Raw genomic sequence first — 25,419 nt, forward strand, 5'->3', positions numbered from 1 at the left:
CAGGGGGCTTGATTTAGACCCATTTATCTGGCTCGAAACAAAAGAAGTAATGCTCTTTATTTAATAGAAATTAGCTCCACAACTTTGGGGACAAAAGTGCACTTGATAGAAAGAAAAGACAAGGTAACAATTTGTAATAAGAAACTGTAAGCAACAATCATGGAGCAAAAATGATTAGTGAAAAAGAAAGGGGGAGGAAAGAGTTGGCAAATGAACTATATATTGGAAAAAGAATGAACAAACTGTACATTTCTTACAAAAATGATATGGACCCTTGTCCCTTAATATTCATCGAATGGCATCTACGACCTGCCTACCCTAATTTGTTAACTCAAACAGATATTTCCAAAAAAATAAAATGGAACAAATGAACCAAGCCATCATACAGCATTTTGATTGCAATGGAAACCCCCAATCTAAATCTAGAATACACTCTTCAATCACTCTTTTTTTTTTCCGCATCCTAGTTCTGAGTTTTGTCCAATCAATGTTTATATAACAAAAAGATCATCTCAAGCTGCGCAGCTAACCAACAACTTCCATGTCTTGCCATATCACAAGTTCTGCAGTGATGATTGTCAAGTGGCAATACTAGGAAACTATCCTTGGATTCATGAGCATCATCATCATCCTATCAATCAAGTCTTACCCATCGGAATAATCATCAGCCAGCCTCTTCCAAAATCATACTCTCACTAACAACCATGTTTTTTACATTAATGGGAGGTAAGCCCCACCATGCCCTTTCCTCAAAACAAGTGGCGCTGCAGTGTCAGGGACCCTATCCAAGGCCTTCATGCAGGCATCCACCACATCAGCGAACCCAGTAGCAGCAGTAGCCAGCTGCAACTGTAACCTCAAATCCCTAGTCCTCTTCAACAAGCATCTAAATGATCTCTCAAGGTATTTGGCCCATTCTGCAGGCAACCCTCCACCAGTGAGCCAAACTGAGAATTGGGACTGATCACCTCTGGCTGCTACCTCAGCCCTATAGAATCTTGCCAGTTCAATAAGCATAGATGGCTGAAGAGGAAGCACAGCCACAAATTCAGCCACAAACTCTTCTGTCAGTTCTGGATTGAGCATCTGATTCCAAAGTACTAGGGCCCATTCTGTCGGCTGATTGAGACCATAGGCTTCTGCAACTATTAGAGCCTCTTGGAAACGCGATTGCTCAACTAGCGCTCGCCTAGCATTTGTTTCAGATAGGTTGAGCCACTTAGAATCTGGCATTCGTATTTGAAGAGAGACAAGGGAAGCCTGGGCGCAAGCCCTGCGTGTTTTATTGCCAGCATCAATTGAAGAGTGCACTTCAGCAGCTTCAATGAAATAGCGCATTGATTCCAGGAGATCTTCATTCTGGTCTCTGTCATAACGCTGAAACCACTGCAAGGAAGCTTGCTCCGCTCGTGATTCCAGCAGAGCAGCTGTTTCATGCTTCATGTCAAAGTGGTTATAAACCTGCAAAGAAGAAAAGCACAACAGAAAGGAAACTGATGATTGGACCAAAACAGTTTTTAAGTATATGAACATGGCAACATGAGATAAATATATTTCACAAAAGCCTAGATGAGGTCTGCAAAATATCTTTAACTAAAAGAACTGCATATTTTCCGATTGCCAAACAGCATGGAACTCCTTGAATCCTCTATTACATGTATAATTTCCTAGACTAGCTTCCAAAAGGAATCAAATGACAACATATCAAATGACCATCAACCTAATTTGAAGCCAGTAAATTGCCCAATTAATAAATATAATAAATATGATGGCCTAAATAGACCAGTCCAAGGCTAGGCTATCTGCACAGGCCTGCAAGCCTGGCCAGCTTCGGGCTGCGCTTGGGCTAAGATTTTCCATTTTATTATTTTGTAAAATGAATAATATATTCTTATTTAAATTCAATTAACACAATATAATTAAAAATGTTAAAATACCAATCTAAAACATTTTTTATCATTTTATTTAATATATAATAAAAGTTTAAGTCCATAAGCAGGCCTGGGCTTAGCTCTTAAGGAGGGGCTTGCCCGGCCCTGCCCATGGACACCTCTGGGCCTAAATACTATGCTATAGTTAGTAGTACAGCCTTAGTCTTGTAAAGAAACCTTAATTAGTTAGTCTTATATGATGTATATTTATAAACTCAAAACAGCTTTTTCAAACAGATGATATTGATGGGCTAAAAAAACAGATGAGATTGAAGCCAAACATGCATACACTAACCATAGCAAATGCATCAAGGTCGTAAGGGTTAAAATGCTTCAATGATGTCAGAACAGCCATTCGAAATCCTCTGACAGCCTCAGCAGTGCCTGCATTTGTGTCTGCAGCAGTGGAATACTTCCGAAGAAGTAGATCCAATTGACCATTTTCTATGAGAATGCCAAGAATGAAATTAAGAGCATGGAAATTTCCAACTCCAGTTATCAAGCGAGCCAAACATGCAAAATCACCCTCAGAAACATAAGCTTCAACCCGGGTTGCAGCAAGGGCTACAAGAACATCAACTCCATCAAGGCATGCTGATGATTTGTAGAAATGGTGGGAAAGAATAAGAAGCTCAACCTGAGAACATAATTTTCCAGTGAATGAAAGGTTCATGCGTAAAAAACACAACCCCTCTAGAGCAAGAAATAAAACAAAAAATTTTGCCTTGAAAATCTCATGCTTTGTTGAAATAACAAGTTAGAAAGCATAAAAACTGCACAAGTGATACAACTAAAGAAGATATAATAGAATGAGAGTTATTGATCATACTACAACCAAAAGAACAGAGCCTGTTCTCACTAGACTCTCAAATACCTAATTACATCTATATTAAGGATTGACTTTCAAAATATGACTTCTCTAGGATAATGATGGCAACCAAAACATCAATGCTACACCAGTTATAGTTTCACAAATTTCTTAACAAAGTTTCTACATATGATACACATTCATATATTCTTAAAAAGCTTGATATTTTTAATCCTCACAAAATGATACTCAATTATTGTTATAATAAGATACTACCTCACAGGCATGCGGTATTTCTTGTCCAGTAATCACTAAACGCATCAATGCATGGCCAATTTCTGGTTCAGAAGGACACAGTTCAGCCCACTTCAAGAAATCTGAAAATCTCCACAATAGAGGAGCCGGGCCTTCTTCTTTCTGAGAATCCATATATCCCCCACGATGAGCAGCCAATAAACCCTAAAGCATACTGAATATGTGAGGTCAACAGGTTGCATAGAAATACAAAGAAAGTAATCCCCAACTGACACACAAACATATATTTCTCACGCTGATTTTAGGTGCAGTGCAAAGATGTGGATGACAACAGAACCATATAATTAGGTGCAGTTCGTGGATATAAATGACAACAGAAATATAAAGACTTCTCACACAACTAAAATCCAGATACTGAAAGCAATATAAGCATTAAAACTCAAGTGATCATTTTAAGTGCACCCAAGAAATCACCTTTAGAAAGGATTCTGCAAGAATTTGAGCAATACTAGCAGCTGGCATAACATGAGTTTGCACAAGGAGATTTGCTTCTTCAAAAGATTCTTGTGCTTTAAGAGAGAGTAGCTGTAGCAATTCAACAGGCTGCTTGCCAAATGCCTCCAAAAATGAAAGACCCAAGACTTTTGCAGCTTTGACAACAGCTATTATTCTCTTACATAACCCACGTCCACTACCTTCAGTGAAAACAGTTGCTAAATTCTCCAAGACCTTTGAAATTCAGAATAGGAGTCAGATAGGAATATCAGAGCAACAACTAACCAGGAAAGTTAAGGAAGAACCACGAGTAACCCATGAATGAGGAAAACTCTGGTTGAACTTTAACTGCTCAAAACCTAGATCAACTGATACAGATAATGGAGATATGAGAAACTACAGAGATAACAAGTACCTGCAATGGGTAGATGAAATGCTGATCAGTTGGTATATTGTATGACTGAATAACAGAAAGAAATTCCTCATCAAGCTTTGCTATTAATCTTTCGCTGGTAGGAGTGGATATCGCAGCAAGTTTCAAAGCAGTATCCACTAGTATGAATTCAGAAGGCATCTGTCCTGGAGACAGCTTCTGCTGGAGTTGTTTGGCAGCCGTTATTTGTCCAAACTCCAGTAAGGATAGGACAGCCCTTTCAAGTTCTGCAGGTCCAACCCTCTCCTCCCACTTAGGAGAAGATATTTCAATTCTAAAGCTTTCATCTTGCAACTGGAAGTCATTTCTAAGGTTGGGAGGATTGGAACTATCTTCAGGCTCGAGGCCCTTTTCTATTGTGTCCACCAGTGGCCTTCTTGATGGCACATAGCCTTTGGCCCTCCGTTTTGTCTTTGAACTCCCAATTGTCACTGTAGAAGAGCTGGAGTCTAATCCTTGATTTCTGTGGTGTACTTCCCTTGCATCATATTTCTCTACAGTTCTACTATTCATTAAATTAATATGATTGTCCATCTTTGTTATTACGCTAGCAGTTCTATCGATAATGTTGGAACTATTCCCCGTGACAGGGTTCCGGCTAGAACTTGTTAAACTGATCTCTCCTTCACTTTTCACTTGAGCTTCAGATTCCACAGCCAAAAGCCATACTCTAGTCTCAATTTCTCGCAGAAGATGTAAAGGATAAACTCTGATAAATTTAGCACAGAGGTTAAAAAGGAACCTGAATACTTGGATGCAAAGAAGCAATTCAATTTGGATAAATCACTTACGGTTTGGACTGGGTTATCATCCCACTTAACCATTGAAGAGAAAGCAGCAACATTTCATGAAGCTCACTTGCTGGAAGATCTTTCTCCACTGCTTCTGCATGCTTAAGGAAAAACAACCCCACCTGCAAGCCAACAGCAAGATTGCATTGAGAATAAATGAGCAAGCTGCCAAAAACAAGATTCTGGCTGACATCCGTCACATGTATGATGAAAGCATACCTGTAAAGCAGGATAGGAATATCTGACGAATAGCGTCTGGCAGTGATCCCATAAAGCAACTCTCTCTTCAGGGACATCCCAAAGGAATTCTTTCCATTCAGCTACCATGGATTCAGCCTAAAGGGCAAAGAAAACTGACAGTCAGAAGTTCAAGAGGCTAACACTAGAAAAGAACATTCATTGCAGAAGGTATGTAGCATATTAGAACTCAAAATAAATGGCAATAGACCAGATGCATCAAGAAAATAAATTTCCTCCAGACATGGCCTCATTTGGAACTCAACTTCACAATCATGTGTTGAGCATACCTGGATTATCCATCATTGTGATGTAATAATCCTTACTTGTAGGACAACTCTATATTAGGTTTACTCCTAGAGCCTGGAAGATTCTCCATCAAATTCTCATCACCCTCCTATCGATGGGAATCCAATTTTCACTAAAATATCTGATATCCATGAATATGATCTACTAAGTCTAGGCAATGTGACAAAATATCCTCAATTTACACACTTTCACATTTTGTCTTTTTGTCAAAGCACCTATAACTCCATATCAAAACAGTCTATTATACTCTACCTAAATCTGGAACATAACATCAAAGCACGACACACTGTACAAATCTCAGATTTTTAAACATAGTTTTGACAACCATCAATCAGTCCATGCATATGTGGATGCCTATAAGTGTGTGTCTATCTTTGTTTGCTCCGTCAATATATCCATGACCATTTCCACCACTCTTTCCTTTTCTCTTCTTGGAAGCTAGTAAACAACCTAACTCTCTTCAGATGTCCTACAAGGGGCAATCTTGAAATCAGATCACAAAAGCACTCTTCACAAACACTGATTATGCCATCACCAATTCCAAGGGAAAAACTACCATTTTTTTTTCTCTGCTCATCTAAATCTAAACAATTGTTTTTTTCTTCCCAATAGTCGGTCCAATAATGCTAAACAGAGTAAATAGATGATCACAGGAAAAGGGATGAGGGTATATAACAACACAAAGTTCCAATGAATGCAGAAAGAATCTTCAAGTGCAAAATAAGGCTACAAAGACAAGCAAAGAGAATAGGCTCAACATCAAAACATTTTTTCAAACTTCATGCTGTAAGGATAAGGCTGCAACGAATCCAGTTGCCAAAAGAATGAAATGACCCCTCACAACATAAGCACCCCAAATAGAATTGATTTTAATTTCCACATGAAACATGTAAGTGGGAAACCATGAAAGCCCCTAAAATTTTACTTTAAGTTTCTAACAAATGATTATCAAACTAATTTTTAGAGTCAACAACATACTGCAAAAAAAAGAATCAACAAAACTGGTGATTATGCGAATGTCATTCTTCTGTACCCAAATTAGCTATTTTCTGACAATTTAAATACTAGATAAATAATCTGACTCAAATAGGCAAATGCAAAATCTAATAACCTCAGTAATTTGCTTTGTGCCACAAGAAGGAATATAGTGATAATGTACCTGAATTTCAGTAACTTGGTGAACAGTAGATTTCCAAGGTCCACCACTTGCCTCCAACTGCCTAGCCCAGTTGCGTGCTTGCTCCCACTGCCTGTTCTCTTCTAGTGCTGTTAGAAGGGAAGAATCATCTAGAGTCTCATTCCCGAGGTGCAGACCATCATTTTTACGCAAAGAAGGCTCTGCTAGATTAATTTTCCAATAAAGTCGTCGATAGTAAGCTGCCGCAGAGCCTCCATCTCCAAAGTCAGCAGCAGCAAGAAGTTGCAGTAAGCACCTTTTTTCATAAGGAGATGGACAAGTTGAAAGTGTAGCATCAGCAGCTTTTATAGCAGTGGAACTAATCCATGATATTCCAATCTGGCATTCTCTCCCAATATTTGTCTGTAAATGACTTGGTTCTTCCTTAATTCTCACAGAAAACGAACCAAGATGTGCTGAAGCTTCAGACAGACGCATTTGTGAAAATGCCTGAAGAAAAAAAGAACAGGAGGAAGGGGATAGTGGAGTGAGAATAGAATCAGGTTTTATCCAACGTGGTACTTTCAATCCTCAACCTTATTTCAAAGCCAAACCCAGAATCAAAACATAATTGTTAAAAGACTTTATAGCACTGCTTGTCAGCAGTTGAAACACGTTAATGCACTCTATTACAACAAAAGGAATGCATGGAAAATAAGATCACTATATTTAACAAAAAAAAATCTCTTTCCTAATTTGTTTCTGAAAGCATAATTCACCAGCTCTGGTCACAGCTTATGACACACAACTCAACCCAGCCCAACTCAACTCAACTGAGTCTTAATCCCTAAACAGTTTAGGAATCAGCTACATGAACCTGTTTTCTCCACACCACCCTGCTTGGTAGCACATCCTCTAAAAGATCCAAAGAGGCCAAACCATTCCTATCACCTCAATCTATGCGATTTTTGGTCTACCTCTACTCTCTTGATTCTTACTACATAAAATACAGCATCCACATTTTTTACTTCATATCCAAAGTGAATATAATCAATCTAACAAAATTATTCAAGTTCAGGTCTTTAAGAAAATATTGCTTTCATGGGACATTTTCTGTTGAACATTTTAAGTTACAATAATGTATTAAATTACGACAAGGAAACCCGGAAATATATATATATTTATATATACATATATATGAATACATGTACATATATATGTATACATATGTATGTATGTGTGTGTATTTTGTTTGAGATATCATCATTGAAGTTTTCTAAAGCACTTCAAATTTCATTTTCCAATTACTTTAGGGTAAGGCACAAAGTGTCTATGTTTGGCAGCCAAACAACAAATAGAAGTGGCAAACATAGAAACTGCAGTCAGTGACTGAAGACTATGAGGACACATGTACTGCTGGTTGGTGATAACTACCTCACAAGGCTTCTACCAAATTGACAGCAGTTCTCTCCCACTTAAAAAGTAGCAAAGAAGAATAAAAAATCTAGAATTTAGTTTAGCTCACAAACCTGAAGAGCCCGGATAAATGGAAGTAAAGAACACGAAGGGAGGAACATTTCAAATGCTCTTAGTAAAGGCAGAAAGAGGCGTTGTTCACAAAGCACTGCAACCATCTTGGTCAGAGAAGCTGGACCTTCATTAAGATCACTTGAAACATTAATCTGTTCACCAAGTTCAACATTTCTATCTTCCCCAGCAATACTGCCCTCATCAGAAAATATTCTTGTTGCACTATCGGATGTCTCAGACAAGGGAGTCCTAGATATGGATTCCAAAAGCCGCCTACGTTTTGGACTCCGCCGATTGTAATGAAATGAAAGTGCTCTGCTGCCAGCTGGCAAGGAATTGGTAGCTTCTACAGCTGCTGCAACATTATCTGCTATCTGAGAAGCTATGTCATTCACCTTGATGGATTTAGTTTCCCTGTATGACTATATCCAATCAGATCTGAGACTCATAATGACAAATATGATTATATTCATGAAGAAAAATGCAAAATCTTAGAAAGAAGGATACTAGACTCATTGGAGAGAATGCAGTGACACAAAAAAGTAGTAAAATGAAAAGATCATAGAAGTATAATTTCATCTTGAGTTGTTTGGAATAACCTGGCTGCAGTTATTTCCAGCCAAACTGTTAAGCAGGGCAGTGGAGACACATCTGGAAAGCACGATGCAATCATGGCCAAAATAGACCAGGAAAAGTCCTTTGCTTTTAGCAATAGGGACTCTCCAGGGTTTTTCTGCTTCTCGCAATCGGCTAAAACTCTAAAGAGTTCAACGGGGATATATACATTTTCCTCTGTAAAGGGACTTTCACTCCTTTTCTCAGAAGCATCCAAGTATGATTGGGAGCTAGCCTTTTTTTTTGATTGCATGCTTTTCAAAACTGTCAGTATATGAATCTTAAGCCGAGGATCACTGAATTCCTTTGATACCTGAAACATGGAAAGAAAGTAACGGGATATAAAATGGTCCAAATTTTTTAATAACATAGTATAATACCATTAAGCACTAAACTAGGAAGATCAACTTAAAATTCCAAAATAAGTTTAAAAATAATGAGCTTACAACTTGGAACACTGTGTCAAATGAGTACCCTCCTATCTGAGCTTCACTCAAAAATCCAACCTTTAAGAAGACAGGGACACCATAAGTTTGTAGTCAAAGAAAAATTGCTGATGATCAAAAAATTAATGAAAAATAATGGACACATACCCAGTCATTGTCTCTTGCTAATACAGCAAGATATTTTGTACTCAAGGGAAGCTGATGCATCTGACAGAAGACAGTGACTAAACTCCAGTACTGGCTTGCAGCTTTTTGTTGAGATCTCAATTCAGTGCCGTCACCATTACCAGTCAACAGCCAAGATCCACATGTCTTTCCCTCCACCAACAGCGGAAGACTAGCCTTCTCTAAATGCTGTAGGACAAGCACAAGAGCTCGTGAAGGCTGTTTACTAGAAACCGAGATTAGAGATCCTTTTTGCTTAGAATTCCTTGAACTATCCCCGTGCATACATTCATCAGCAAGTGCTCGAGCTAGAGACTCCATAACATTGTCATCATGTGATGCAGCATGAAATGCAGAACCCTTAGGGGAAAGTTGAGTAAACTTCTCCCTATTTTCAATGGATTTGTAAAAGAAAGATATCCTTCTCAATGCAGCTACATCTACTCGGAGCATGCTGGCTGATGAACCACAAAGCTCCAACAGAAAAACACTTGATGCCACCAATACAGTGTCTTCAAAATGGGTAATGGCAAAGGGCATGACCTGAAAATTCAAGAGCAATGAGTATCATCACAGCATCATTATCCAAAGTTGTCCGAGGTCAGTTTTCTTCTTGGTAATTCTGTAGTAGCATATGAAAATAAACTAAGCCAGCCTACATGAATGCATTTTTTTCCTAGTCAATCTCCATTTCAATCATAAACATACTATAATCTAAATAATATGATAACCACTTACTGATGAAAGAAGAGACTCTTCACTCTCAGATATAGGTGCAAGAAGTGTTTGGACATCTGATTGAACATTTGTCTGTGCAGAAGCACTGGATCTCCCGTCTCTTTTCAACTTTTCAACTCTTGAAGTAAGAAGATGATTAAAAGCTGCAAGTGCACGTCCACGATGCAAGTGATGTTCAAGCCCAAGTCCAGTGTCCTAAAGTGAAAATAAGCAATAGAACTACTGAGAAAAACGATGGTTATGGTTAAACCATATAAGATAATACCAGAAACGATATCAATTGAAGCAAACCCTAAACTAACAGTAGCATAAACCCAAATAAAAGTAACAGGAGCCAAACAAAAGAAGTAAGGAATGATAATATTTCCAACAAGAAACTGCAATATACTCTTCATTCAATTGCAAACAAGGAGAAAGTAGAGAAAAGGTTGAACAAATGATGTCTCATGGAGGAGCAATAATGCCATTAAGACTAATGAGCTTCCAATAAAAATAAAGCAAAAACATAGTAGAAGGCCATGATGAAATCAGATTTATTTAATAAAATAAATGCTCCCAGTGCCTTGAGACAAATTACAATGATGCAGCCATCAGTGCTTTACCTAAGTTACATTGCATCAGATAGAATACAAACCTAGTTACCTAAAGGAAACAAATAGGGATTCCTAGATTCAATGTACTACACTTTATTATTATTATTTTAATTGGAAGAAGATAGAGGGAAGGACAGAGAATTTACTGGCATATAATTCAAAAGCACAGGATCCTTTCAACATAGAAAAATAAGTCCAATATTCCCACCAATTATCTGTTAAAGTGACTCAAGCAAGAACTTCCATTTGTACACTATACATGAAATTTAAACTCAGATTTCAACCCATTATCCTAACACAGTACAAATGGAAATTCTAAACCAGACATTAATACATCATCCTTACTGTAAAAATGCATGCAATAGGAGGAAGCAAATAAAGTTCTTTCCCTCTAGGATGATTATTATCCATAAGGTATAGTATTAACTAATTATCCAGGAAGAATAAGGATAAACCTCAAGTGAAGAGTGATAAAGTTCCTCTTCAACATGTTTCTGGATAGTTGCTTCCCAGGAGATAGCATTAATCTCAGTTTGTTCGTCAGAATTTATGTAAAAATCAATGTCTCTATCCAACAAAGATTCTCCAGTAGGCAGACCTGAAAGCGTTTGCCATCCAAGGGGACCCTGCAACATTGCACAAACTATATGATATAAAAGTAAAATGCCAAAAAGCAAGGGAATAGATGAAATCTGTCAAAGGTAACATTAAATGGCATTTCCTAGAATTTATTTAAGCATGATAAAGCCAAAGCAACAAAGTTTGCCTAGCTACCTACCATATTAACTACATTTGATTAAATGGTAAAAAATGAGAAAAGAAAAGAGACCTGCACATAAAGCTGGATCAACCGCCGTACAGCCTTAGGAAACCAGCAAGGCAGCATCTGTAGTAGTGAAGCATCACGTCCAGTAGAGAAAAAAATGTTGTCACGCCAATTTAGGTAATCTGCTAAAGCTGCATTCCCAAACCAAAAGGCAAGAATATTGTGCCTAAAATTAAGGCATGATTTTTAATGGGCATGAATAAAAAAGAAAAAGAAAGGTAAAATACTAACCATTTTTTACTCTGGTACTGAAGTAACTGAAAGTTGTATCTTGTCCAAATCCAGATACAAGTGTGCGCCACAATGTAGGATAGTGCTGCAATGTAGGTCTCAAATTTTCTAACGTGCATTGAGCTGTGGAGCTATTATGCCTGTTAACGCTCCCACTACTTAAGCAATTCTGGATTGGAGCAGAAGCATACATTAGAGTCGCTAATGCTGCCATTTCCCCACCTCCTTCCGCAATATCATCAATAGTACAAATTACTTCATCTACTTCATGACCACGGAGGTTTCCACCATGAACTAAATTATCTGACATTATTGAACGAGCATTTGCAAAAGATGCATCATATTCATGCCCTTTAATCCTTGATAAGAGCAGCAATCTTGCCCAATGACAATCTCCCTGAACAGATGCATCACATAAAACAGAAAAGATATGTAAGAACATAAAAATAATTTATCATGTAGAACTGAACAATCTATTAGCGACCTTAGTAAACAAGCTGGCAATATCAGAAAGCTTTAAGACAATCCATGTATAAACACATGACATGTTTCACATTGGTGAAGTATGAAAGAAAATCACATCAAGTAAAAGACAAGCCAGTTATGAAGGCCAACAAAACATGGATGAAGGATGGTTATTAAATATCAAACAATCAGATAAGATCAAGTATAAAGAACATTAACAGTCACTGGGCATTATGAAACTTACTGCAGCTTCCTGTAATGAAAAAAGCAAATCATCATTGAGAACCAACTTGTGATGATCAAGATAAAGGTCTAGAAGATTTGGCAAATTATATTGTGCACAGTAGCGAATAAGTAATTTATCCAAAGCTTGCACAGTGTCTGCATGAAAATTTTCACTGCTGTTTGAGAAATGTAGATCTGACAATCTCTCAATGGAATTATCTTCAAATGAAATCTTATATCTGTTTGTAACAAAGCCTGAACGTGCAAGTAGAGATACTATCTCTGCAGTGCCTTCCCAGTAGTCCTTCAAAAAAATCAGTTTCTTTACAAGCTCCTGCTCCATGAGCATCCTTAACCATGTAGAACACATAACAGAGGAAGACAACCTCAAAATTTTGATATCTGGAACATCCATGCAAATGGCATCCAGTTCTTCAACAGAGCAAATATAATTGCTAAAGTCAGGAAATCCACTGCATTCAACAGTTGAGGCAGGCTGGAAACCATCTAAAGCTATTTGGAGGCTTCCATTTGATAAAACAGATGTAGGAACAAGGTCTAAGAGTTTGAAGACTTCCTCCCAGTCATTACGATATATATAATACTCCAATTGTGACTCCCATGACACATGGACACCCATTATAAAAGGCTGATCCAGTACTATCTGAAAAACGGAAGATTTAAAAAAGACATCTTTAAGTCCACCACACAGCTCATAAGTGTGTTAATGCAAACATGAAATTGCATGCAATACAAAAATCAACCTTCAAGATATTGTATATTTTCAGCTTCCAAAATGCATCCCACAGAAATAATATGCAATATGATGCACTCCTTCAAAGTAATTAACGCCAAAATTGTAGATACCAATTTGACATAGCTAAATATCAAGTTTAATTTAAAAGTTCAAGAGTATTTCATTGCTTCATAATATATCAGATGCATTGAAAGCTTTTTCCACTCTAAGAGAACTGAACAAGAATGGAATAAAACTTTGATTTAACCCCCCCCCCCCCCCCCCCCCCCCTCTTTTACTAACTGATCACATAGAAGTTTTCCCTTTAAAATTTGCTTCAACCCAATACTCATCTTTTTCATCATACTCAGACAATCGAATTATGAAAAATTGAAGCCAAGAATTATTATAATAGTGCCCATTAAACATGTCTTACTATGGCAATTTTGTTCCTCACAATATGTTTCAATACAATTTATAACCTTCTTAAAAAAAATATGATCCAAGAAAAGGCATGAAAAATTGCTTACACGATCAATGGTTCTCTGATCCCAGGCCTTGGACCACACAGCAGCAGCAGCCCAGTATCCAGCATGGGCACCATCTAGATCAAGCGCAGGATCAGATGAATTTTCATTAACATTTGCCCATGAACCTAAAACTACTCCATCAATCTCACCACACTCAATTGTTAGGTGGTTGAAAAAATCCAGTAGGCACAAATGAACCCCTCCTGGTGAGTTTAAAGTTGATGTCACTTGCATGCGCCCTTTCTGATGGTCAAGAAATGTTTTCCAGAAACTACAGCTAGGATAAAGCCTCTTTCCAAGAGAGAGACAAAAGGACAAAAATTTTAGCACTGCAGAAATGGTCAGGTTATGAACTCAATTGCATTTACACATGCTTTAACAGAAATGTAAGCCAACTAACATTAAACTTTAACATACCTCAATAAGTGATATTCTCTCCAACATATTCCACTCAACTGATCCCAGGTAACCATATCTCCTCATCTCTTCAGCAATTTGCATACGTAGAGTTCTCCTCACTGTGCCAAACAATAACTGCTTGAGGCAGACTTCAACATCCTCTCCAAGCCGTTGTAATGTTGCTATAGCAAGTCCAGTTTCACCCTGTTGTTCAGGTACAGTCAATGTACAGCAGATATATGGAAAAACTTCACCTTCAAGTACTTAACCTTCAATAAGTTACCTTCAAAAATAGATCATAAGCAATAGCTCTTCCAATGTCACTAACTTCATTGAAGGTATCATGAGGCCCTTCGTCAGAGGTGAATTCGCTTGAACGATGAAGATGCAGTTGAAGAACAGCTAAAGGGAGGCGACCAGAGAGTAAAGCATCTTTTACCACAGTTTTCAAATCCAGTTTATCTATTTTCCAACGTGCAATCATCTCTTTGGGGTTTTCAGAGGGAAGAATTTTCTTCCCTGAAATTTCCCCTCGTGAAACAAGGGCAGATGACTCACTTGAATCCTCTGAGTCCAAATAAGCTTCAGAGCTCAGAGAATTGTCAGGCACCAAAGCAAGCCTCTCATTATTGTTGGATGGGAAGGTCAATGCAGGAATCTGAAGCTCATATTGATTCAATGTCTCCAATGAATTCGCTAAAGGTGTTGAAAACTGAAATTCTTCCTGCAAGGAATTTGGATCTACTATACTTAGTGGCTCCTCCTGATCCACCTGTGTCATATGAACAAAATATTACTTGAAATTCTGAAAGAAAGCAAGCAGCATAGAGTAGCCAAATCACAGCATCATACCAATCCTTGGCCTGGCTTTTTAAGTTTTGCTCTGAGTTGATATTGCAGATTACGAATAATCTCCAGAAAATGAGCCATCTCGCGAAGCCTTACAGAATATCCCATTTCATTTTGTGCTTTATCAGGTAAAACTGGAGGAAGAGCAAGGAGACAGGTCCCATCTAAGCCCTGCAACATGAATGCATCCTTTTTACGCTGGAGTAATCCATATTCACGGATCATTTTGGTAGCAAACCAGGTGGCTAATTGCAGTAGCCTGTAATATAAGAAAATGATATGTAAATACATATATTAGAAAATATACATAGTGATCTAAATCATCCATATAAATACAATTATTATTAAAATTAAAAAATAACCAACAATACCAAATTGATACCCAACATTATATACATCTTGATTCCATAACATGGCATAAAAGTATATGTCATGCCAAACCAGGGAAAGACACTGGCAGATACATGAAGTCAACCACACTGTTGTAATTAGGCAGTTAATTAATGTGAAATGTAATTTGTAGATAACAGCAACACCGATACCACTTAACAAAAAAAAGTAAAACCGATACCAATAACGACAATAATTTAATAAGGGACCAAATTTGACATGATCATAATCCATACACCGATCTTATAAAAAAAAGATGTACCTTTCCAGTTGCTTCGACTGCGAAAGGAGGGGAAGGAACGGGGTAAAAAAAAGGTGAGATTCACTTATGATAGGTCAACTAGAGATACTTCTAAAAGGTAGCCAAATCCTGTATCATATCTCATCCAATACTTGTCCAAATTCCTCTGATATGTATCCAATACTTCATTTAGATTATCCTAGATTTAAAAAAAAAAATCAGTTTCTGGGGCATATCTGATACTTCTTATCTTTGTAGCTTTGACTACGGTCAAAGCATCAGACAAGGTTTTTCAAAGTTTTGCCTTACATCAGATGATCATGTCCTCATAAACATGCCCATTCTCAAGGGCAGGATAGTTTTCCAAAGCACATAACTTCAGGGAAAATGAAGAGTCAGAGCAACATACCTTTTTAAATAGTACAAAATATGTATCTAACAAGTATTAAACCTGAACACACAACCATTTAAGCATAGTTTAAGACTAAGTTTCCAAGTTAAAGCATAAAAAGAGATTTGCTTATTTATGAGAGGGAACATTTATGAATTAATACAAAATAAACTTTGAAATAAAGAATACGTACAATATTATAAAATAATTATCTATAAGAAAATATAAAGCTCCATTGGAAAGTCGGTAGAAGGTGATCTTAACTAATTACTACAAAGAAAAGAATTTGGAAATAGAAGTACAAGAAAATCCATAACCTTACAGGTGTGTACCTCAATCAAACACCATATGGACCAATGACCCACCAAGCAAAAAAATCAAATACCAAGGATCCCCATCATAAAATAGTAAACAGGTATTACCTAAGCATACAATACCTATATCTTTCAAGGAAAAGGTGAAAGGAGACAAAATACAGGAAACAAAGGCAAAACATTGTAATTACTCTATTGTGCACTGTTATCTGGATATGAAGCACTCATTCTTCCCATGTGCATTGCAAGGGGCAAACAAATACAATCCTCAGACCATCCTAATCAATGAAAGATAGTAAGAAGCTCTTAACCTTGACGCAGCAGAAACCTCATTATCATTGCCATTTTTCCGAAACATAAGATAAACAGCAGCAAAAAGCAATCTTAAAACACCTTCTTCTGCCAGGTTGACACCCACAAGCATTTCCAAAGATCTGTTAATCCAGCAAGAGAAATAAATTCATTAATTACTTGCTAAAATCAAGTCTAATTCATGGAAAAAAACATCAATCTAATTCACCAAATATAAAATGCTGAAGAATCAAGGTATTCCTCTGGGCATACAGCAGAGAGGACTGCAAAGTATAGTAAATATTGTCTTCCATACATGACACACAGCATAAGGAAAACGGAAAAGGAGAAAGAAACAGCAGTGGAATGAGAAACATAGTTGAAAAAATAACTCTCCACATAACAAAAAGAGGTGAAGTGCAAATTAGTAAATTATAGCAATAACCTTTACAAAAACAAAATTTAACAAGAACCAACCAAATAATAGCATAGGATATCTACCATCATATAAAAATCTAGAATACAACATCTGAAAATGCCTAAATAAAATAAAATAAAGTATCAAGTAAATAGAAACTTCAGATCTCTCCCTCCCCTCTCTCCCTCTCTCTTACTCCCTATAGAACAAACTTTCTAAATGACCTGATTCCTTCTATTGTATGGTATGATCAAATCAATATCACTTTAGTACTAACATGATGAGGAAAATTATGATGACGCTCACAATGCGAATAGCTAGGCACTCAATTGCCTACTACAAAAAAGTGATTAATTTACATTGAGACTATATATTCCTCTAACCTTGCCTATTCCATAGGCTCCTCAATTATAAGAGAGGCTGGAAGACAAAATTAAAAAATAGAAGCCTTCTTCTTTGGACAAAGTTATATATCCCATGATGGCATAAACAGATATAGCCATGCACTCAATTGGCTGTTACAAACAAGAGGTATATAAACAGATATATTCCACAGCAGCATAAACAGATAATTAATGAGATTTTACCATTGTATAAAATGTCATTTTACAAAGAATAAGAAAAAAAAAAAGAGGACAAAGAAGAAATAAAAGACAAGAAAGGAGGAAAGAAAAACCAAGAACACAGAATTTAAAATGAAAAGGAAGAATCTTACTGCTTTACTTCATCAAATTTCAAGTAGTCCAATGCCATTTGCAGCTGACGCACCCGAGAAAACTTCAGATCCCATCCTGACATGGAAGCAATTCACATGAAATGTTGAAAATTTATTTCAGAATTCTTTAATGTTGCAGCAATCCATGAGCAAAGACAATCATACTTTGAAATGAAAACTGTAAAAGAAATAAGAAGTGTAAAAAGGAAGCAACCCCAAAACCAATTTGGATAAAAAAGAGTTTGTGGTCATCACAGAAAACCAAGGCTTCAGTGAAAGCACATGTAAGGCTTAAAGTTCTTAAATGGGTACTTTAGTTGCACTTTACAGCTTTCTTTTAAACCATTCATTAAATGCAGAACAGGCTCGTCACTCACAAGATGGGAGCAGCTGAAGTTACACCATCCTGCATAAAAGGCAGCCTTTTGAATTTCAGCCATTTCCACTTTACCTTAACCAAGACTAGAAGCATCGCAATGCAAAACTGTCTTCCTAATACCAGTCAGCTTATAGCAGCGTAAGTGTTCATTAATAACACGTGGTTCTATGGGTTCATCCTCAAACTCATTTATATCATTTATCCCGGAGAAGAATTTCAAGAAGCCACTTTGTGTAAATATTTCTTGCATTAAAAAAAATCTGGAGAATTCCATATCCAGGACTGTCTAATTATGAAGTTTCAAACAAAGAGTACGAAAATTCTTTTCTACTCTTGATATACATCCCAACAATACAAATATTCCAGAGCAAGAGCAAATGATACACAAGAAAACTTATGCAAGGAGCGTTTCTGCTAACATATGAGAAAAGGTAATCATTCATTTTGTGTCTCCATATCATTCCATGTATCCTCTTGAGGAACAATGAAGCAAGATGACGAGGAAAGCAACAAGGAAGGGATCCTTCAATACAAACAAACATTTTTTCATTGGAAACAGCAACAAGAGAACATTAGACAACAAAGAAAATTTTCTGGTGAGCTTAATAACTTAAGTAGACAGCATTCACTAGACCAAATAAACCATATGATCATAGATGCCATAACCACTATCTCTCTCTGCTAACTACACATAGGAACTTATAGATAATAGAAAGACAATATTGAAAAGAATCAAACAGCACTGTACAGTTACTCAAGCAACCAGCTAGGCCAATAGCCAAAACCTAAATTGCAGCACTAAAACCATACCCGCACCACAAACAACACTGAGGCCACTGGAAAGAATAGCAATGTCAAAAACAATTTGACATTAACAAAACTATAGGAAGTAAAATCAAGAGTAAAGCAACCCTTTTCTGAGCTTGAGAATGATAGTTCTTGCCAGAGGGGCAATTGGGCCACAAACATACTGTGACACCAAGAATCTGAAGACTTGAAAATTAACTGAAATCCATATGCGGATAGAGTCATAGAGCTACTTATGAGGTGTACCTCAGAAGTAAACAAAAAAAATACATTTAGATACAGTATAGTCCACAAAAGCCTATGAAGCCACAAATTAAGGATTTGCATACATTTTAAAACAAAACTCTTGGTACTCTGGTGTTTTCGACATTGACCAATCAAAACAGTTCTGACAAACTTACGCCTATATCAATGGGTAAAGTATCATCCTAATGAATTATATCTTTACTAACTCAAGCTCTAACCTTTAAAAGCATCACTCACAAGCGGAAACTGAGATATTCAGCTTATCAGTTTCAGTTTGGTTTGACTCAGTACTACCTATGAGGCTCACACAATTTCCTCAGCAAATTTCTGATGAGTTTTTATGTGCATAAATCACAATCAGTTCTACATTCAACTGCATATAGTATTTACCAGATTCTCCCATGTATGTAATTACCAGGGTGGCAGAAGTACATTAAATATTAAAGGATAATAGTAGAAGATTTGAATGGTTTTTGCCATATTCCAGAATACTTTATGAAACAGCAGCAAAGGAAATTTTAAGTGGTTTGCTGCAACTACAAGTTGAATGGATTTGATTCCAAAGAACAAGCCAAACCATTATTCTTAAAATTTAAGACTTACGGGCACTTTTATCTGACAGAATGGAGAGAAAGGATCATTACCCAGGTGTGCTCCAACTGAACTATGGTCCTGGCAGGTAATTTGGTATGGTTCTACCCTTAGGCATTCTTACCCAGTTATATCATGACTTGAACCCATTAGCTTGACACCAAACAGCAGTCACTTATTGATAGAATTAATATGCAGAATAATGTTTCAAGCTCTCATTCTAAAAAACTAAAAAGTGAATTGGAACATAATTCACCTTTAAAGGATGATTATGATGATTAAATACTATGCTTGTCAATAAAAAGGCCAATCGCCAATATCAGTCTCATCAAAGGTACAAGAAAGGATAAACTGGAACTGATCCTAACATTTAATAAACCATATTTGGCTTCATTATGGTAATTACAGAGCCATTTCGTCAAAAGTCCATACGCAAAAAAACTATATGTTATTCTGCACATCTATACACACAACATATGAAGATGGAGAAATCAGCACATACATAAATGCTTGCAAGTTTGCATTTTCCAGATAAGTACTTACACAACAATTATCCAATCTCCTGGGCACAGCTGATGCAACTAAGGCAGCAAGCTAAATGCACACCTTATCTTATCCGAGCCTAAGTGTCTTTAAGTGCCAAATAAAGAAACTTCAAAATTCTTCAACAAAATTTAAAAGGCCTAAGGACAATTTTAACAATAATCCTAAGTCAAGAATTCATTCAAATGCTCTCCTAGTCAATAAAACAAAAAGGGCAACAGCCAACACACCTGCGCGCTAATTTAAGATAGCCATAATATAACATAAATCACCAGCAACATGTTCATAGCGTAGACCATAAATAAAAAGATTGAATTACCCTTTATAAATACATTAAAGTCATGTGAACAGTGCTACAACCATATTACGTTACTTATAGCACTCACCTATTGTACCTGAAAGGACCATCAAATCATCTATTGGCAACGGCTATGATGCTAGTCAACAATAAGATTTGAGTAAAATAAATCTTTTTTACAGTTTACAACTAGTAAAATTTATCATTACGACAGCAGTTAGACTTATAGGCAAAAGCTATGATGCTAGTCAACAACAAGATTGAGTGATATAAAACTTTTTTACAATCTACAACAAGTAAAATCTACCAATATGACAGAAGTTAAACTTATATACAATGTGGCAACAGTAATTCAATATAAGCTTCCCTCCTTCCAAACCCATGCAACCTCATAATTCCATAACTCCAAATTTGAAACCAATGCTTAAAATGTAAATAACCACCTCATGCCAGACATTCCAACCTATCTTTAGTAGCCACAAAAATTTCCATCCTCACACAACCATTATTGAAACCTTTTTCCTTCTTTGTTAAACTACAAAATTCACGATTTGCATTTTAAATCAAGGGAGTTATATAGATTGGTTAACAAGTTTCCAAAATCAATGAATAGACTTAAAAGCCACCACTAACTGAAGCTATCAGCAGTTAAACCCCAGTTTAGTACCCAGCCAATATAACTAAATATCCATTATGAATTTGCCAAGAACAGAACATAGCAGACATCAATTGTCAAGAGCATAGCAATTCTATAGTGTTGACGTACAGCTCAAACGACCAACAGACTACAGTTGAAAAAAAATGTGTACCAGGTTTAGAATGATTGGGCAAAGTAAATGGTAATGATGACAATGAAACCAAGATACAGAAAACAATTGTGATCACCAAATTTTGCTGATATACACAAGGGAATTGTATCTAATCATGTTGTTCTCACCATTTTCCAGACATAAGCGATCTGCCTCTTCAGGACCTTCATAGAGAAGAACTCTATCCAAAATTTCCACTTTGCAAGGCGACAAGAACATTTTTGGCTCTTCCATTCCCAGAGTATTTTTTGCTTGACATCCAATGCCAGTACTAATTCTTGGTTGCTGATAACCAATGGTTTCAACAGGAAGGAAATTTGGTGAAACTGAAAAAGAAGGGAGAACCACCGAAAGACCACCTTTAGTCACCAAATAAAAACATCCCTGGAATGTACAACCAACAGCTTCTCCAATACAAGCTTCTTCTCTCCCATGGAGAGAAAATTTTTCACTTCCTGAATTCAAGCATCTGTCATCGTGGACTACGGAGTCTGTATGCAAGTCAAAATGAACAATTTGAGAACTCTTGGGCTCCTTAAAATTATGCCTTTTAATGAGCCGAGTAATCCCCAAAGGAGAAAAACAGATACAGTCATCATCACTATATCTATCAGTTGGAAGAAAAACCTTTCGCATAAGGTGGAACTGTATTTGCGAATCATGAACTTTCTCACCCGTTACTTTTGAAGTAGCAGAAAAGCCATTCAAGACTGAATCACACAGACACCTATTTCCGTAAAGGTTCCAGCCATGGATTTTCTGAAGCAAATTGCTTCCAATATTATCATAAAAGGAAACAATTTCTTTCATCTTGGAAGAACTATTTAAATTACAAGAATGTGCAGAATTAAAATATATCCTTTGATGGCTTACATCACAACCACCAACATCCCAACCAACTAACATCCCAAGTCCTAAATGTTTATAATGTGGAAGCAATTTGTCAAAAGCATAATACTTGTCCGGTAAATGGTTACCAGAATATATCACATATACTACACCACATTCATCAATCACAGCCACGAGAGATGTATAAGATGCAACAAGTAGCCTCCTAAATGTTCTTCTACCAAATAAACTACCATGCTGATAATATGACTTGCTGTGCATATCATCATCTAGAGCTGAACTTTCTGGTTCAGGCAAAGTCACCTGACGGTTTAATCCGCAAGTCTGTAAAATATCAAGATGTGCAACATACTCACCAGAAACTGCGTTATAAAAGAAAACTAAGCCAGAAGCATTGAGGCAAATGAGAAAATCATCGGAAAAGCGGAAGTCATTCCACTCAACCAGTGGGCATGTATTCACAGTTTCCTGAAGCTTCACCAAAGAAACCCACTGAATTCCCCAACTATTCAATCGGGCAACAAAAATTATATTCTTACATCTGCTTTTCTCACTTTCATCATTAGTATCGGCAGATGCAGGGTTCATTAATGTTAAAAAGAATCCAATTAACTGATGTGAATTGCTAGAGAACACTCTGGTGCATTTGTATGAAGTCTCAGAACAAATATCTGATGAAGACAACTCTAAGTTTTCATGGGAACCATTTTCTAAATTCCCAATTGTCTCTAGGCAGCTCTCCTTACTTGATGAAGAGTTCTCTTTACAAAGAAATCTCAGAACTGGTAAATTACCAGTAAAAATGCCAAAAGAAACAACTTTCGCAGAGCAAGGAAATGATGACTTCTCAGGAAGCCTGGTCCAAATGCTACCCTCATATTCAATAGTTTCAGCTTTAGTGAAAAATGATTGCAACCACCTCTTTGAAGTCGCAGTTCCTGACAAATTATCAACCCCAGCTTTCTTACTTGTCTTGTCTGGAACTCCTCTTTGTCCATTAGCGGTGCCTTTATCTATAACATTTCCAGGGCATTCAAAAGACAAATCAATTGACTCCTCTTCCTTGATATTTTGAAATGATGAGGATGAAGGCCCCCACTCAACCCATGTCCCTTCCCTAAACTCACCCTCTGAAGTTGCTCCAGGCACACTGCTATTATCATGCTCACAAAATGCATGCACCATCACACCTTGACTGCCAGACACAAAAAGAAGTTCTCTAAATGGGCCATCCTTGTGCTCATTATAGGTATCCCCACACACACCCCAAGCCAATGAGTTTACATCACAAAGAAAAGGGTAACTATTAGATCTTGAAAATCTACATTCAAGAGATATACCATTATCAGAATGCATTGTTGATTCAGAAGTGCATGGAATATCATCCTTTGAATCAGTCCTACAAGCTGATGAATCTGAATTTTGAGGACCCTCATCATAACAACTTTCTGAAACATTAGAATCCAGAGAGTCCCCTGCAAACCAAAAGGAAAAACTCAACAAAAGTAAAAACAAAATCAGAATACCCATGCAAATGAAACTAAGTGCACAGCGGGAATGAATAAATGAAGCCCCTGATGAACACCTTCCAACCCACACAAAAATAAAATAAAATTTTGGCAGTCGAGAAACACAGCAATAAAAAAAAAAGAAAGGATATTAACCTCTAACCAGAGGAACTAGCAAAGCTTGGCATTGGTATGAAAGCAATAGCAGTAACTCCCTTGTTGGGGATATAAAGGCTTCACGAAATTCCGACAGGTTGAGTTGCAACTCTGAGGGACCCCATTTATGTATCTGCAGTATAGCAGGACCTTCACCACCAGCAGAACGATCCATTCTGCTCATAAGCAGAATCAAAGAAGCAGACCAATATATTAGACTCATACCAGAATCTAGCAGTTCTAATTCCATCAATGCAATTTAAGATTTAACATTGCCCCACAGAACCACCCTCAAATATGCATTCTAATCTACATGCATATGCTTCTAATTGAGAGAGACATATCCATAAAATAATCGCAATAAGATTCATCAAATAGTGCAATTAACTTTAACTCACAAGTTGCAATAGCTATTATAAGGTCAGAAATTTTAAAGCAATCGTACTCATCAGATAAAAGAGGCACATTCTAATCACATTTTTCTCTCAATTCGATGGCTCAGAATTTAATTAAATTTCATAAGCATGCATATACAAAAGTGAAAAAAAAAATTTCTTGAAGATTTTTAAGTAGACTTAAGTTGAAATACACTGTTCATTATCTAAGTAACTTAACAGCATTTACTGTAGCATTTAAAAAAAAAAAACACTCCGTCTTTTCCTTTCACCCTTCTTCAATTTTCTCAGCAACCAAAGAGAAATTAATCAATATTATGCCCACATATAAACTTAGAAATAGTGAAACATTTCTAAAGAAATTCGAAAAGAAAAATTAATCGAGCATCAATTAAAAGATCAAAACGAGATTAAGGGATAAATTATATAACAAAAAAAAGAAAATAAAAAAATGCCATTAAAAAAACCCTAACAAATTAAACTCTATAGATTAAAGAGAAAAAAATGGATTTGAGAAAGAACCTGGAGAAGTTAAAACGGATACTTCAAATGATTAACGGCATCTGTGCAAATCGCAAGAGCGTGAACTTCTCTCAGTAATGAGATTGATTCTTTTTGTTTGTTTCTTTCTCTTTTTATTTTCTTTTTCTGGAGAATTTGAGAGAATTTCTTCTTCTTTTTTTCTTTTTTTTGATCGAAGACGACAGGTATATTGAACTATGAAGGTTCGTCTGAGGTAAGGAAGAAGGAAGCCCAATGAAATGGAGTGTGGGCTTTTTGGTAAATTTACTTTCTTTTTCTGTTTTGATTACCTCGGTCTGAAAGCGGACTACATTAGGACATGACGTTTTGTTTAAAGCTTAATTAATATGGATTTTCTGTAATAAATTAATACTTGTACTTCTTTCCATTTTAGTATGTTGTTTTTTCTTTTATTCCTCTATGAAAAAAAAGAAAAGGAAAATAACATAATAGTATTAAAATAAAATGATCTCTTATTCAATTTTAAATTAAAATAATATTATTTTTATGCATAAAATTTTTTATTAATATTTAGATATTTATTTTCTTTTTGTCATAAATTTTAATATTTAAAAATATTTTTTATTAAACATCAATTAATAATCTCTCTAATAGAGAAATGTCATTTAATAATCTCATAATATTAGGGGTATTCAAATGGTTAATTCCCTTAAATCAATTTTGGAAATTCTAAAATCGAAAAAATTAAACTTCTCCTCTAAAAAAATCAAAACTAAACCGAATTAATTTAAAAATCTAATATGGAACTACTTCGGTTAGTTTGGTTCAATTACCAAATACCATACTCATTAAAATGGAGGAAAAATGTGAG

At 36.3% G+C, this 25,419-nt stretch overlaps 1 protein-coding gene across 3 annotated transcripts; it reads right to left on the bottom strand.

The window, feature by feature from the left end:
* Positions 1-203: 203 nt before the first annotated feature.
* Positions 204-24,894, bottom strand: LOC18611704 (spatacsin carboxy-terminus protein). 3 transcript variants are annotated; one of them, XM_007048099.3, is made up of 26 exons: positions 24,588-24,868; positions 23,671-23,846; positions 21,286-23,481; positions 17,485-17,560; positions 16,372-16,494; positions 14,728-14,983; positions 14,159-14,647; positions 13,894-14,079; positions 13,477-13,767; positions 12,230-12,874; positions 11,521-11,917; positions 11,293-11,420; positions 10,919-11,089; positions 9,871-10,065; positions 9,115-9,675; positions 8,968-9,027; positions 8,506-8,834; positions 7,906-8,320; positions 6,419-6,886; positions 4,933-5,049; positions 4,714-4,835; positions 3,905-4,631; positions 3,469-3,723; positions 3,016-3,198; positions 2,227-2,568; positions 204-1,461 (listed from the first exon to the last, which is right to left on the bottom strand). In XM_007048099.3, the coding sequence occupies exons 2-26, from the start codon at positions 23,843-23,845 to the stop codon at positions 712-714; spliced, it is 9,657 nt and encodes a 3,218-aa protein (XP_007048161.3). In that variant the 5' UTR covers position 23,846; positions 24,588-24,868; the 3' UTR covers positions 204-711. The 3 variants fall into 3 exon arrangements, 2 of the variants coding, with proteins under 2 accessions (XP_007048161.3, XP_088659196.1); XM_088803070.1 differs by lacking the exon at positions 24,588-24,868 and having other exon boundaries at positions 23,671-23,854; XR_016024251.1 differs by lacking the exon at positions 204-1,461 and having other exon boundaries at positions 2,428-2,568; positions 3,016-3,208; positions 24,588-24,894.
* Between the last annotated feature and the right edge of the window lie 525 nt (positions 24,895-25,419).

Source organism: Theobroma cacao, chromosome 1 (assembly GCF_053813885.1).
Source record: "Theobroma cacao isolate CCN51 chromosome 1, ASM5381388v1, whole genome shotgun sequence".
Lineage (NCBI taxonomy): Eukaryota > Viridiplantae > Streptophyta > Magnoliopsida > Malvales > Malvaceae > Theobroma > Theobroma cacao.

Excerpts from the sequence above, each read along its gene's own strand:
- LOC18611704 (XM_088803070.1), bottom strand. The coding sequence starts at position 23,854 with ATGAGCAGAATGGATCGTTCTGCTGGTGGTGAAGGTCCTGCTATACTG. Across the intron at positions 8,321-8,505 it reads CTGGAAATAACTGCAGCCAG|GGAAACTAAATCCATCAAGG; the intron begins GTTATTCCAAAC and ends ATAGTCATACAG. Across the intron at positions 1,462-2,226 it reads ACCTTGATGCATTTGCTATG|GTTTATAACCACTTTGACAT; the intron begins GTTAGTGTATGC and ends TCTTCTTTGCAG.